Source organism: Pleurodeles waltl, chromosome 8, assembly GCF_031143425.1.
Source record: "Pleurodeles waltl isolate 20211129_DDA chromosome 8, aPleWal1.hap1.20221129, whole genome shotgun sequence".
Classification (NCBI taxonomy): domain Eukaryota; kingdom Metazoa; phylum Chordata; class Amphibia; order Caudata; family Salamandridae; genus Pleurodeles; species Pleurodeles waltl.
Window position 1 is genome coordinate 194746072 of NC_090447.1, and position 15786 is coordinate 194761857.

The 15786-nt window shown below is 41.9% G+C and overlaps 1 protein-coding gene across 5 annotated transcripts in view; it reads left to right on the forward strand.

The window, feature by feature from the left end:
• Window positions 1–15786, forward strand: part of GRIK1 (glutamate ionotropic receptor kainate type subunit 1) — a 990817-nt gene that overhangs the window by 769110 nt on the left and 205921 nt on the right. For all 5 annotated transcript variants that reach the window (XM_069204055.1, XM_069204056.1, XM_069204053.1 and 2 more), the window contains one exon: window positions 6486–6599. In XM_069204055.1, the coding sequence (XP_069060156.1) occupies window positions 6486–6599 (114 nt within the window). The remainder of the gene's footprint in view (window positions 1–6485; window positions 6600–15786) is intronic.

Here is a 15786-nt window from a genome sequence, read left to right on the forward strand (position 1 = left end):
CAATTGTTCAGGACAGTGTTATAGAAATGTTAATATCTAGCTCACTGGTCCAAAATTGGCCAATGTGACTGATGGTCAGAATCAGTGGCAATGCGTTGGTAAGTGTGAAGCCACTCTTGTCATTGCTGTTGGACACACCACCACATCAACAAAGAAGAAACATACAGGATATTGTAGTGTGTAATTACATCTGTCATTAAGATTCATCTGTGAGAGGCCAAGGAACACCTAAATTAAACTTTTTTCCGTGACCCACAATGAAGAAGAGCTCATTGAATGAGCAATGTGAAAGAGATCAATGACACTATCTTGCAAGTCACTACCTCCTCAGTCAGTGAGTACTTCTTGAAACTCAACCCACCTCCCAGTATCTTCTCCACTTATCTTTACTGAGTATCTTGCCATAAATTGAACCTATCCTCTTGTTCATATCTTTATCTTGTTCACTTTCCCTAACTCTGACTTTGGCCTTACCCCTAAACCTATCCATATCCCTTACTCTCTCCATTTCCCCAATTGTATCCTAAATATGAACCTTGACTCATCCTTACCATAGCCTTTTAATTATCCTTAATCCTAATCCTAGCCCTATACCATATTTCTGCCATAGTCTTAACCCTAAAACTTTCCCTTGACATTATCCATATCCTTATTTTACCATGTGCTAAACCTAGATCTAACCTTAAACCTATGTCTTATACTTACCCTTATCTTTACTCTTACATGTGCCCCTTCACATTCCCAGACACTAACTCTAAATCTGACACCTACCCTTAAACTAATTTACCCTTAAACTAAACTAGCCTTATGGACATATTCCTTTTTCTTACCCTTACAAAATCACTTTCCCTTACCTTAACACTAACCTTCCCTTATCCTTACTCTTTCCTTACCCTTAGCATTACCTTTGCCCTTATCTTTACATTAAGCCTACCCCTGAACCCAACTATAAACTCTCACCATTATCCTTACGCCTTTAATTTTCAAACAATATGAAAAAGAGAGTAGTAGTGATATATTACACTGCACATCCTATGAGTGTCCAATAATAATGTTAGCTGTATTTTACTGTTCAGTAAGATCGGAGGTGGTGCTCAATGGTTACATATGCCCTACTACCCCAGGGGATAAACATGTACTCAGCCGAGCACATACGATTCAATAAACCACAAAAAACCACAGCACTCAATTTTACTCCGGTGTAGTATAACTTGAATGCAGAAATTCATTAAGTTCTCAGTCCAAATGCAGTCTTTATTGATTGACGAATATCAAAATCTTCTTGCAAAGTTGCTACATATCAACAATTTAAATCAGATGAATCAATCCTTACTTTGTCAAATAACTCATGAACAGCCAACACGTGTTTCGTCACTAGATGAGACTTTTTCAACAAGTAAAGAAGTAAGGAATGTGGCAACTGTGAGTATGTATTCACTCAGGTCAAATAACTGTTTCCAATAACCAAAGTCCTTGTGGATGCAGCTTAGTAATAGAAAACCAAACATCCACTTAATAGCATTCCAAGGATGCTAATTGTTAGAAATGGGGTCTTTGGTTGGCAGTCAGGGTACCCCCTGCCCAAGCAAGGACCCTCACTCTAGTCAGAGTAAAAGAGAATCACCCTCAGCTAACCCCTTCTTACCCCCTTGGTAGCTTGGCATGAGCAGTAGGCTTAGCTTCAGAGTGCTAGGTGTAAAGTATTTGTACCAACACACACAGTAACTTAATGAAAACACTACAAAATGACACAACACAGGATTAGGAAAATAGAGATCATTTATCTAAACAAAACAAGACCAAAATGACAAAAATCCACAAAATGACAAAAATCCACAATACACAAGTCAAGTTATCAATTAAAAAGCAGACAGAGTCTTCATGTGGTTTTAAACACAACACTAGAGCTGCTAGGGTGAAAATGCACCTGGTGCATGTAAAAAATAACCCCACACGGGCGAGAGTGTGTCAAAAAGGGCTTGCGATGCATCAATATCACTCACTCACGAGACCTTGCGTCGTTTCTCCCTCAGTCGAGTCGGCATGCGTTGTTTCTTCTCTCTGCAGGAGAGCAATGCATCGATTCGGTCCGCACAGGGGTCCGACCAGGCCTTGCGTTGTTTTTACACGCCCAGCGGTGTTCGCATTGGAAATCCAGCCGCACAATGATCCGAAAACCACGCAGCGCAGGTTGTGATCTCACCAGCCTCCATCAGTGATGATGCGCGTCGTTTCTCCAGCTCTGGGCATTGATCTTCAGGTGATGTTGCAAGAGAGCGTCAATTTTCAGCCACAAAGCCGGCGGTGCATCGATTATTCAGCCGCAGATCGGAGTTGCGTCGAACTTTTTCCCACACGGCGTTCTGTGCATGGATTTCTCACTCCTGGGCTGCCAGCTTCTCCTTTCAGGATCCCAGGAACTGGATGGGCATGTCTTGTCAGAGTAGGAGTCTCTCCAGAGACTCCAGGTGCTGGTAGAGAGAAGTCTTTGCTGTCCCTCAGACTTCAAACAACAGGAGGCAAGCTCTAAATCAAGCCCTTGGAGAGTTCTTCACAAGAAGGAAGGCAACACAAAGTCCAGTCTTTGTCCTCTAGCTCAGGCAGAAGCCGCAACTGAAGGATAGCTCCACAAAGCACAGTCACAGGCAGGATAGCTCTTCTTCCTCAGCTCTTCAGCTCTTCTCCAGGCAGAGGTTCCTCTTGGTTTCCAGAAGTGTTCTAAAGTCTGTGGTTTTGGGTGCCCTTCTTATACCCATTTTCTCCTTTGAAGTAGGCCTACTTCAAAGCAAAGTCTCTCTTGATTGTGAATTCCTGCCTTGCCCAGGCCAGGCCCTAGACACTCACCTGGGTTGGAGACTGTATTGTGTGAAGGCAGGGACAGCCCTTTCAGGTGTGTTTGACCACTCCTCCCCTCCCTCCTAGCACAGATGGTTCGTTAGGAAATGCAGACTACACCCCAGCTCCCTTTGTGCCACTCTCTAGTGAGAGGTGCAACCAGCCCAACTGTCAAACTGACCCAGACAGGGAATCCACAAACAGGCAGAGTCACAGAAATGGTATAAACAAGAAAATGCTCACTTTCTTAAAGTGGCATTTTCAAACACACAATCTTAAAATCAACTTTACTAAAAGATGTATTTTCAAATTGTGAGACACCTCAAACTCCACATGACTATCTGCACCCAAAGGGAATCTACACTTTAATCATATTTAAAGGCAGCCCCCATGTTAAACTATGAGAGGGATAGGCCTTGCAACAGTGGAAACCAAAATTGGCAGTATTTCACTGTCAGGACATAAATCACATTAGTATATGTCCTACCTTAAACATACATTGCACCCTGCCCTTGGGGCTACCTAGGGCCTACCTTAGGAGTGTCTTACATGTAAGGAAAGGGAAGGTTTAGGCCTGGCAAGTGGGTACACTTGCCAAGTCGAATTTACAGTTTAAAAACCCCCACACACAGACACTGCAGTGGCAGGTCTGAGACATGATTACAGAGCTATTTATGTGAGGCAAAACCAGTGCTGCAGGCCCACTAGTAGCATTTGATTTACAGGCCCTAGCCACCTCTAGTGCACTATACTAGGGACTTACTAGTAAATCAAATATGCCAATCATGGATAAGCCAATTACATGCACATTTTATATAGGAGCACTTGCACTTTAGCACTGTTTAGCAGTGGTAAAGTGCCCAGAGTAACAAAAACGGCAAAAACAGAGTCCAGCACACATCAACAACCTGGGATACAGAGGCAAATAGTTAAGGGAGACGATGCCAAGGATGAAAAGTCTAACACTAATCAAGTCGCTAATTCAGAGCAGTAGTAAAAGCTGATCACAGTAGGACCATAATATGCCCTAATCCATATATTTTGAGCGTAGAACGATGTGGCCGCATTCCAGAAGTGTCACTCTGGAACTTTGCAAGAAGATTTTGATATTCGTCAATCAAAAAAAGACTGCCTTTGGACTGAGAACTTCGTGACTTTCTGCATTCAACTTTTGCTTTTCCTTAACCTGACACAAAATTGTCTGTTTTGCCTTTCTTTAAGCTTTACTCATTCCCTTACCCCTATCTTAACCCTATACTTAACCCTTATGCTATCCTTAACTAGTCCTAGCCTTAAACCTATCACTTACCATGAGCCTCATAATAGACCTGTCCCTTAACTTTCAGCATATGCTTCCCTTGAATTTAGACCCTGAACCTTCTCTTCCTTATACCCTAAACGTATCTGCTGCTCTTATGTACATAAATGTATTTCGATCAAGCAAATGATAGCAACAAAGTAATGATCTGGAGCAAAATATAAGTGGTGATGTGAAGTTGCCTTACTAAGAGAATGTTGAGATAATCGAAACAAGGGAATGGATGCTCCACGTGGAGGATTTTGTTCTTCTGTCTTTCAGGCCTCCCTTGCTTTGCATATTTGCTCATGTATTTACTTCTGCATATGATGTCGGTGCAATATTATCAAAAATAATAGACAGTTTTAGTGGCCAGACTCCTCAACAGTAAATTCAAAAGTGGGGGAGGGGGACCACAAACCAGATTAATACATTTCTATGCATATTTCCTTACAGAGACACTGACTAATGCACGTTGATCCTGATTCCAGCAGCCAGTCGGTCACACTGACTGCAGTATTTCGATACCATAATGAGTTGAACAGGGACAGCGCTGTAACTGTGTGGATGTTCAAAACATGTGAAATCCCTTCCACACTTCAAAGCGATTTTGAATTTATGAGTGAATTAAAAAATGTATAGGTTGGGCATAAAGTGGAAAAGTGCCTGTAACCCTTATTGTTCCTAGAAGTATCTGCGAAAGAGATGATTTTACTTGAAAACATTCTTTCCATGCCAAACTGAAAAGAAATTGTATTTTTAGTGAAATGTCACAAATGTCCTAACGTTACTCTTTGTGATAGTCCAAATATATAGGTTTACAAGAAACAACGTAGGCAGGAAAGTTATGAAAATGATAAATGTGGTACATTTCCGAAATATTTATACAAACATCCATGGTAAATCCTGCCCAGCCTTGGAAAGTTTCTTTAAATAAATAACAGAAAACTAACTGAAACTTCTCCACAAAGGTGGAGCTTTGCCCTGTAGCATCTCCGGGGTCCTAATTTACAAATATGTTGCTATGAGAAGGTGTCACTTACTCTTGTAGAGCTCCTGGCTTGCCCCTGGAGTTCGTGAGTAAGCAAATAATATTTCAGTAGTACAAGGATAGAAGAGCTCTACCTGTCTATGACATTTGTTAATACAAAGTTTAACCTTGCCTCACCTGCTATCTAACAAAGTAGCCTGGTTCACAAACGGGGATTTTCCATGTCCGGGGGTTATATTTTCCCAATCCGTTCACAAATGAATCACTAATGTCCACATTAATTATCCTTTTATATATTCATAAATTAACATTGTATATATACATCGCTATACCTCCTAAGAGTCGAAGCGTTCATTACAAATGAGTTTGACGGTTGCAGCTTTGCTTATTTCTTGACACTAAAGGCATAAGAGCCTCAGTAAAGGTGCATTTAGCCCAACCTTTGAACTCTTTGTAATATATGTTTCTATAATTGGCCTTACGTGGTAATTCTGTTCACTTGACCCGAATATGTTCATCTCGTGTACTGCAGCAAGTACTGATGCACTTCCCATAATATCTCCTGTATTCAGTTCTTAATCTGTGCCAGTGGGTGTTTGCGGCTCGCACTGTCACTCATTTTTGGGGGCTGGGACCTATTTTTCATCGTGTTACTTTGGCCCAGGGAAGAAGAGAGAAAGATGTAAAAGAGAGCAGAAGAAGAAAGAGATGCATAGGAAAACCCCGATAACGGAAAAAAACATGGATGAAACAGAACCGGAAAGGAGAGATGAGAGACCGGAAGTCCAGGGTGACTGGAGAAATAGGTATGAGGCGCAAACAAAACTAGGCAGCCGTGGCAGTCACCAACTCTGTATTCAGGGGTGCCACTACATGCTCCTCAAACAAACTCTGGTCCTCTGCACCTATTATTTACCAATTTAGCTCTGCCTAGGTCATCCTTAGCACACTATCAGAGGATGTTATGGTGATGGTAAGGCAAACAGTGCTTCGTTTACCAGGTCACACCATGAAATAATCCCATCAAACAAGCAGTTGGCCAATTAGTTAATGTTGAATCATTCATTTGTGCCACTCTTTGCAGTAAATCTGGTGAAACAACATTGGAAGTTTCACATTTTCATATGGAATACTATTTTAAAATGTACTTCGCTGCTGATGCGTACGTGAATACTATTCCTTCGCACATATATTTTTTTGCTGTATTCTTTCCTTTAGGTTTCTTTAGCATGGTTTGCACCGCTTCTCTCTTACCACCTTGAAACAGGCATTACTACATAATGATAATAAGCGGCATGACGTTTCCAGGGAATGATCTCCAAATTCAGGCAGTAATCCGTCTGTACTCTTTCTTTTCTTTAGATCGGTCTTTGGAATTCAAATATGGGCCTTAACATGACCGAAAGCTCAAAAGACAAGTCAACCAATATCACGGACTCTTTAGCCAATCGCACGCTGATAGTCACCACCATTTTGGTAAGCTGCGTCACGAATTTCAACTTCTTTACAGGAAGCTGTTCTTCGTGCAATTTTACTGTATTCATGTATTTGGTGTTTTTTACTGATTAACTAATTTGTGCGCTTGGTCTCGAAAATATTTCTGACACAAAGCCTGATCGGTAGCCTAAAAATCCTCACCTTCCAGCAAATATTTGCACACTTAGCAGACGTATGATCAATATCCGGAAAGTTGATAGCGAATTAAAATAAGATATACCCTTGCCTTGTATAATTTCATTCCTTTCCTACATAGTATATGATGTGGTATTTTAGCGTCATTGTAATATTGACTCTATGGGGCATATTTATACTCTGTTTGCGCCGAATGTGCATCAAATATTTTGACACGCATTCTGCTCAAACCGTGAACCATATTTAAACTTTGACGCCCGCAGACATCAAAATTCCTCCGTGTGCGTCATTTTTTGGATGCAGCAAACTGCCTTGTGTTAATGACATGCAAGGTAGGCGTTCCCGCCACAAAAAATGACTTTAAGGCCTGTGTTCCTTATTTATACTCCTGCGTCATTTTGACGTACAGGAGGGGGCGTGCCTTAACAAAAGGACGCACAGTCTGATGTGCGCCATTTTTTAACGCCTGGGTGAGGGCAGACGTTAAGAGACCCGTGGGCTCACTTCCATGGTCTCTGACCATGGAAGGAGTCCAGAGGTGCCCTTCCCCCAGGGACACCCCATACCACCTTGCCCACCCCTGGAGGACACCCATGGATGGGGGGACCCATCCCAGGTAAGTACAGGTAAGTTGAGGTAAGTATTTTTTATTTTTTTTTAAAGTGGCATAGGAAGGCCTAATTTGCCCCCCCCCTACATGCCACTGTGCCCAATGTGCCCAGTCCCTTGGGCATGGCCATTGGGCAAGGGGGCATGACTCCTGTCTTTGCTAAGACAGGAGTCATTTCAATGGGGGTTGTGCGTCAAAAAATGGCGCAAGTCCGGTTTGAGGCATGATTTTTGCCTCAAACCTGACTTGCACCATTTTTTGACGCACAACCCCGATTTTCCCCTACGCCGGCTAACATAATTTTTTAAATAAGGCACCCGCATGGCGCGTAGGAATGGCGTTACCCGGAGGTACATTTTTGACGCAAACCAGCGCCGGCGCTGGTTTGCGTCAAAAAGTATAAATATGGGCCTATACTTCTAATAATGAGTCTTTCAGAAAGTCAACATGTTATATATAGAATCTAATTATAGAAAAGCATAATTAATTATAATATTCACCTACCTACTCCCAAATAACAGCCAGAGCATAAGAATGTGAAAGATCCCGAACAAGGGTGTCTAGTAAACGTACACCATGGCCACAGGGGGGCCTTTTTTACTGCTTGGTCAACTAGGTGGTCACACAAAAAGCAGCAGACTTTCTAGAATTCCTTATGTGATGGTCCTGCTAGAGACAGGCATGGTTGAATGGTACTGATGAATGACATATAGGTAACTGGTTTTCACTCAAAAGTCTTTACACATTGTCCACGCCGATACACCTCTGGAATCATCTAGTTTTCAAAACCCGAACCAAAGCAGAAAAGGGCCATTGTTTAGGAGCTGTCAGTCACACTTACAGCAGAAGCGTGTATTATTGCACTCAGATGGCATGATGGTCAAAAGAACAGTGGGTTCAAATGTTATCCATAGTATTTGGCAGTTTTTAGGCAAATTGCAAGCATTCTTTCCATCACCTTTTTTGTGTTTGATGTACCGCCCTAATTGGTAAGGTATGCCCAGCCATGGGTCCCAGCTCACTGTGCCGATGGAAAAAATAACAACACCCGTCTGACGAACTCCAATGAGGGCAAAACAAGTCTTGAGTTGCTTATGTTCTATTTCAGGGAGGACCTAGCCTGGAAGTTCGGTTAGACTGTACCTATTAGTGCAGGTTTAATAATGATTTGCATATGGCTGGGTCTAAACTGAGGTGGTATGATGTGCAAAAGAGTGATGGTTTAGAATGCTACTCTGAACAGTTGAAAGAATTGCAGTGTTCACAATTCACTTCACAATTCACTTCAACAAAAGACAATCATAGATAAACACTTTACAACATGGCTGTAAATCACTGATCTTACAATATGTTATGACTTCACGCGTTGTAGATGCATACTAGAATGAATTTATTTTATTTATAATAATGTGTTTCTATGTGCTTTCAAATGTGTATCATAGACAACAACATTCTTCTTAGGGGAACTAATGGTTGTTACCAACATTAAGGCAAACCAACCCATTGAAATCCTTCTAGCACAAAATGGACAACCTTCCTACTCTACTCTTAGGAACACTGACAAAATCTTGAATATTTTAACATTTTAATATGCTTGATGAAAAAGCATTATTCTTCTTGCAGAAACCAGGAAATGCTGCTAAACCTTACAAAGAGTTATTTCGTATAATAGGTAAATATAACTGTCCTATCACCACCAATAATGAAGTAAGAACTTCCAAATCACTAAGATGCTTTGTTCTATTTTCTCAGAAGAGCTGCACACAAATGTCTAAAAGCGTCTAACACTTGTTTTTAAGGCAGTTGAGAATACTCTGATTATGCCGGCTAAAATAGAATCAATAATATCCATATTTACAGGATCTCATCAGGCACCAGATTGTTGTCTGGCTGAAATTCTTTGAATTGTTGATCAATTGACAGGCAGATATGTCCATTTTTTTATTTCATCATATGTATCAATTACCTTCAGTTGACCTAAAACCTTAAATATACAAAGGAAAACAAACATAATTATCAATACAAGATTAGCTATATATAGAAATATTTAAAATATGCAATTAATTCATAACTCTGGCACTTTATTTTCTTCACAGTTTGTCAAGCTGAATGTACTCTTCAGTTTCTTGCACCAGGGATAAGAAAGGACATTCAATTATACATGATCCAGAGTTTCAGCAACATTACCACACAATCTACAAAATGTATTCCTAGCTTAAATCTAGTTCAGTGCTCCAGTGAGATTTGAAAAAGGAGTCTCACATAAAATAATTTTCATTAGTTTCTTGATTGAATCAGGATGGCTCAGGTGGTCATAATTTGGTAACATTGTCACCCTTTGAAATAACTAATATAATAGTCAAATTGTGTATTCTCACATTACGGTTGTTTATTAGCAACTTTACAGTAGATAGTACTTCAATAGTGCATACAGCATTCTGCATAGAACAGTAGGAATTTTCTCAAATACAAATTAACGTCAACCACATCTGTATGTAGACATATTAATTCACAGAAAACATGTCAAACCAGTTCTTCAAAAATCCTATCCCTCAAGTATATTACCTAGTGGTCATAAATCTACCTGAGCCCAGTGAACGAGGGGTCCCAGCACCCGCCTATCGCTATGTGTGATGAGACTTTCGTGATTCTGGTCCCATACAGGTGGGGAGGAAGACAGATGTGAGTGAGGTAAGGTAGGGTGGTGACATAGCATCAGGGTGAGGTAGCAATACATATGATTCCAACCCTAGGGGAACCCATCAATGGATGTTCAAACTAAGACCCGCTTTGGGAAAGGAAGCGACCCCAGACCCCTTCAAACTTTGAAAATTTGTCATTGAGTTTGTAGACTAATGTTTCAAAGGTGGCCACTTCATGCGTGTTTTCTAACCAGGCCTGCAAGGTGGGTACCTTGTCAGTCTTCCAAAGGAGACGGAGAGCTAGCTTAGCCATGCCCATAGCTGTCAAGAACCATCTTCATTCTAGTTCCGAGAGTATCAGCAGGGGCAAGGTGTCAGGCAAGATTGACAACCTGCCATTCAAGGGCACTTGTGCTGGGAGGTCCAGTGTCATGTGATTCTGAATTTGGTGCCGATAAGTAGTCAGGGAGGGGCATTCCCACAGGATGTGCACTATATCATTGTCTGGTGTACCACACCACCAACATTTAGAGGCTGTGCACAGCTTTGTCGACAATGCATAAAAAACAGTATTTCACGTGGGAGGCACTCATTCCTTTACTGTAGGTCTCTAATATATCTTTCCATTCACTTTCTTGGTACTGGGATTTTAGCCTCTCTCCCCACCATTGTCATAGAAAGATCAAGATTTCAGACGAGAACTGATCCTCAACCAGGTTAGATGCCCCTAAAGTTCTTCAAAGTATGCAAGTAGTGTGTTAGTGGAGATTTCTAAAGTGGAAAGTGAGGGAGTCTCACAAGTGCAGTCAACGCTTGTGACACTTGGTGTTAACCCCATGTCTGTGTAGACGAAGGTTACATTTTTGGCATAGTGACTAAAAGGGTTTCAGGGTATCATGTGCAAAGAGGTTGTCCTTGTGCTTAGTATCATGTGCCTTCCAGGTGGTCCAATTAACCTTATCTCCCCCTATTTGGGTAGCAGAATTGTGCTATATGGGTGCCTGTGAGTGTAGAGCCATGTTGACACAGGGGAGTTTATGAGCCCTTCACCATGCATAGTGTGAGGTGACAATAATGGGATACTGGGATTAGTATACACCATCTTGCGTGCATGCATCATGTAATAGGGAGTTAGGTGTTGATGTTCAATGCTTTTCAATGAAGACCCATGGTGGAGTCGCCCCAGAAGTGGGTGAAAGATAGACTGCTTGAGTCATCTGGTGGTCCAGCCAGTAACTCTCAATGTGAGGCAAGTGTAATCCACCCTTTGTTGTTGTGTCATACAGCTTGGAAATTTTCAGTTGTGGCCTTTTTCAATTCGACACAAAACCAATAAATACATTTTCTAATTTTGCCAAGAAGGAGCTGGGACATTTGAAAGGGATTATCCCAAATAAGTAATTGAATCTAAGTGCTATAGTCATTTTAACGACCTGGACTCTTCTCCACAGTGAAAGTTCTGAATCTGAACACCTCTGGAGGATTGATCTCACAGTAGCTATTGAGGAGATGTTGTCTTGAACCGGATTGATCTCACAGTAGCTATCAAGGAGATGTTGTCTTGAACCATAGCATCTAGTCGTGGGACAATATATGCACCTAGGTATTCCAGAGTGTTTGTCAGCCAGCAAGAGGGTAAGGAGACAATTGCAGTATTTACACTTCCTGGGGTCAGAGGGAGGGCTTCTGAGACCAATTGATCTTACTTACTGAGAATGTCAGAAATCAATATATTAATTTCACCAATGACTGTGCTAGTTCCATGGGGTTGGATATAGTGAACAAAATATCATCAGCGTAAAACGCTTTAAGTTCAGTGGCTGTTGTCATAATGCCTTTAATCTGTGCATCATTCCCAATTGCAGTCGCAACTGGTTCTAAGGGTAAGTTAAACAATTATGGTGATGGGGACAGCCTTGCCTTGTTTCATGATACATTTGGAAGAAGGGAGAGGAGAATCCTCCACATGTTACCAAGGCCATTGGATTGTGATACATCAGTTTTGTCAGAAAGGGGAAGTCCTTCTGATCCAAATGCATTCCATTGTCCTGCAAAGATATCCCCACTCCACTCCACTCTACTCTGTCAAACTCTTTTTCAGCATCCAGGGAGAACAGACATTTCTTGTTTGAGTCAACTTTGACTTGCCAGATCATTTGTGAGAGGGTGTGTAAGTGGGAGATGAGAAACGTCCCAGCACAAAACCTACTTGTGCAGGATGTATGAAGAAAGGTCTGGACTTTTTCTTGTGGTTTGCTAGGATTTTAGCTAAAGTTTTTACAATGGCATTGATGAGTGATATATGCCTGTAGCTGGAGCATTCTAGAGGGTCTTGGCCCAGTTTGAAAATGACCGAGATCCTGGCCCTGCCAAATTCATCTCTCAAATGACCAGTCTCCAAAGCCTATTGGAAAACCTCCACTAACAATGGTACTGTTAGAGTTGTGATTATTTACTTACTAGAGGCCATTTTTTCAGTTGTGTCCACGATTTCATCCTCAAGATGTCCCCCCCTAGTGTCTTAGCTTGAGTTTTACAAAAGCTTGAAGTCTGTAAGTTGCAAGGAAGGAGGCCTCCGCTTCCTGGTCGGAATGGTTGTATAATTTCTTATAGAAATTTTGAAACTCTTTTGTGATGTCTGTCAGGTGAGTTATCAATATCTGGGGTTCACTATGGTGGGCCAATATTATTCTGGCAGAATTTGCACGTCGGAGTTGTGCAGCAGGTAGATGGCCCACCTTTTCCCCACATTTGTAGTGGCATTGACAGTGACAGAACAATGATTTCTCTTCTTCTGAGGTATAGAAACCATTATTTCTGTTTTGTCTTGCAGTAAGGATTGTAGGGCACTATGGGTGTGATTCACAAAGGGCTTCCACACTTGTGGTGGAGGCCCCGCAGACGTGGGAAGTCTCCTTACTTGAGGTGTGATCTCCATAAAAGGAATTCTTATTGCAGAGATTTCGCCCATAGTGCGGAGACTCCCCCACAACTCTTTCTGAATCAGGCCCTTAGTGTTTGGGAGTACCTTAATGACAGGGTGCCGACCGTTGATTCCTGATAAAGTCTGGCTTCATGTGTGCACCTCTTTACAGTTGCTGCGTCTCTCATCAGAAAGACCCTAGTACAGGCCTTGTTCACCCCCCCATAGTATCTACGCATCTGTTCTGTATCTTTATTGTCTTGAATGAGCTGTTGGAGGGGGGAGCACTGTGTTGCATTGTCCTGTGGGTTCCAAAATTTAGAAATATTTATTCGCCAAGGTCCTCTAGGGGGAACTAGCCTGACTGTGTCCAAATGAAGAAAAATAAGGTTGTGTTCTGAGACCCCTGACAGTATGGTAGTGGCTTGCACAAGCTGTCTAGGCAGTAATCATGTTATAAGAAAATAAACAATCCTCATCCAGATTTTAATGCGGGCATGAGGTGAAATATATAGTCCCTTTCAAAAAATTTACTTTTTCTCTAAACGAAGGACCTTCATAACTGTGAAGAAAAATGGTGTTTGGAGATGGGATTACCCCAAAGCATTCAAAGGGTATAGACATTGTTGTGAGATATATGTTACATAGTACTTGAATTGATCCTGTTGTAACACCTGGAGAGCTGAATGGAAAATCAATGACAGTTGCATGCTCATGGTTGTCATTCTCTGTTATCTCCAACTGGCAGACAATAGTGGATCAGCACCTCAAATAATAAGTGTGGCTCAATATCATGAGTCCTAGAGGGTAGGACCTGTACTCAAACATCCTTATCGAACCTTAAGGGCTGATCTGGAGTTGCACCTCTACAGTGCATATTTCCTACCACTGTATTTACTGTTGGAGGTCAAATTCTGCATTATGTGGTCCTAATGAAATCACTTTACAGGGCTCCTATCTCCTCCATGATCAAAATCCTCTGGTGCTGGAGGACTTGAAGTCACTGTACTGGTGTGTATGTCCATGTGTGTTCCCTCAAGTTTGTCCAATAGAGCCTACATGTCTTTCGGATCCTCATATTCCCTTGCATGACCATGAATTGTGACAATCATTGTTGCTGGTTCCAGTAGTCCATATTTTATATTGTTCTTTTGCAGTTGTTGGACCTGGCCTTTTTTTTATCCCTGAACTTCTTGCTTTCTTCCTCCTATTTTTTTTTCACTTGTTTTGGTTGGCTGTAGGACTCTGGGCACTTTACCTCTGTTAACCAGTGTGAAAGTGCATATGCTGTGTGTCTAAAATGTATTGGTGATTGGTTTACCCATGATTGGCATATTTTATTTACTAGTATCTCCCTAGTATAATGCAGCAGATGTGCCTAGGGCCTGTATATCAAATGCTACTGCTGGGCCTAGTGGGCCTGCAGCACTGATTGTGTCACCTGCATGAGTAGCCCTGTAAAAATATTTCAGGCCTGCCATTGCAGTGCATGTGTGTGCAGTTTTACACTGCCATGTCAACCTGGCAAGTGCACCCACTTGCCAGGCCCAAACCTTCCCTTCTACTACACGTAAGTCACCCCTGAAGTAGGCCCAAGGCAGCCCCATGGGCAGGGTGCAGTGTATTTAAGAGGTAGGACATGTACTGGTGTGTTTTACATGTCCTGATAGTGAAATACTGCTAAATTAGTTTTTCACTATTGCAAGGTCTATCTTGCCTACAGGGTAACATGGGGATTGCCATGAAATATTTTTTAAGTGTAATTTCCCATTGGGAGCAGATAGAGATGTGGAGACTGGGGTCTCTGAATTCACAATTTAAAAGAAACTGAAGCCTCCCTTCCCGTTAGCAGGACCGATGCCCCTCCGGCTCCAGCAACGCCTCACCTCCCTGACTCCATGCAACGTGTTTGTTTCCTCATTGTTTTCAAAGGTACTGTACCTGGGGTCCATGTGACTCCGTGACTGGCCCGCACTCCCTCATGAGTGGTGTCCGACTGTTAGAAGTGACTCCGTCAAGACGCTGTGCTAGCCCCCGTTGAAGCTATTGTGTTTCCAAGTGCTATACTAAGATTTCATCTTTGAAAATTCATATTTTCACTTGTGTATGTTGGATTTTTGTCATTTTGGTCTTGTTTTACAGAAATATTGACTATTTTTCTAAACTGATGTAGAGTACTTTTGTGGTGTTTTCATTGTGTTACTATGTGTGTGTGTGTACAAATACTTTACACATTGCCTCTGGGATAAGCCTGACTGCTCATGCCAAGCTACCAAGGGGATGAGCAGGGGTTATCTTAGCTGTATGGCTCCTTTACCCTGACTAGGGTGAGGGTCTGTACTTGGAAAGGGTGCAAACCATTGCCAGCTAGAGCCCACGTTTCTAACAGCAGTCGAGGGCAAAGTGCTAAAAACCTTTTCCTTTTGATGTTAGTTTCTGCTGAAAAGTCTTTCCCGAAGTATATTTGGTTGTTATTGTACTGGTAAGGGCCATGCTCTTTTGCTGCCAGTATTACATGCCTGTCCTGTTGATGTTGAATACAACAGATCGGGATATGTCTATGGTGAGTAGAAAAGGAACTAAGGCATGAGCGTACCTGTGTTCCATTTGGAATTCCCAAGGAGGATTGATAGTGATGTTCAGTGTTTTGGTTAAAGGTACTAACAAAGGCCAACGTGTCATCTTTGTCTGATTGTTCCATTATTTCAGTGATTCTCATTAGCTCCGGTCTTCTAGATTGATGGTCTTCTTGTGAAGGCATCAGAGCTCACTCCCCAGTTTGACTTCTTATCTAAACGCTGCCATGATAGGATGTTCCATCATTGTTAGTTGTGCCTTGAAAGATGTGACCTTCCC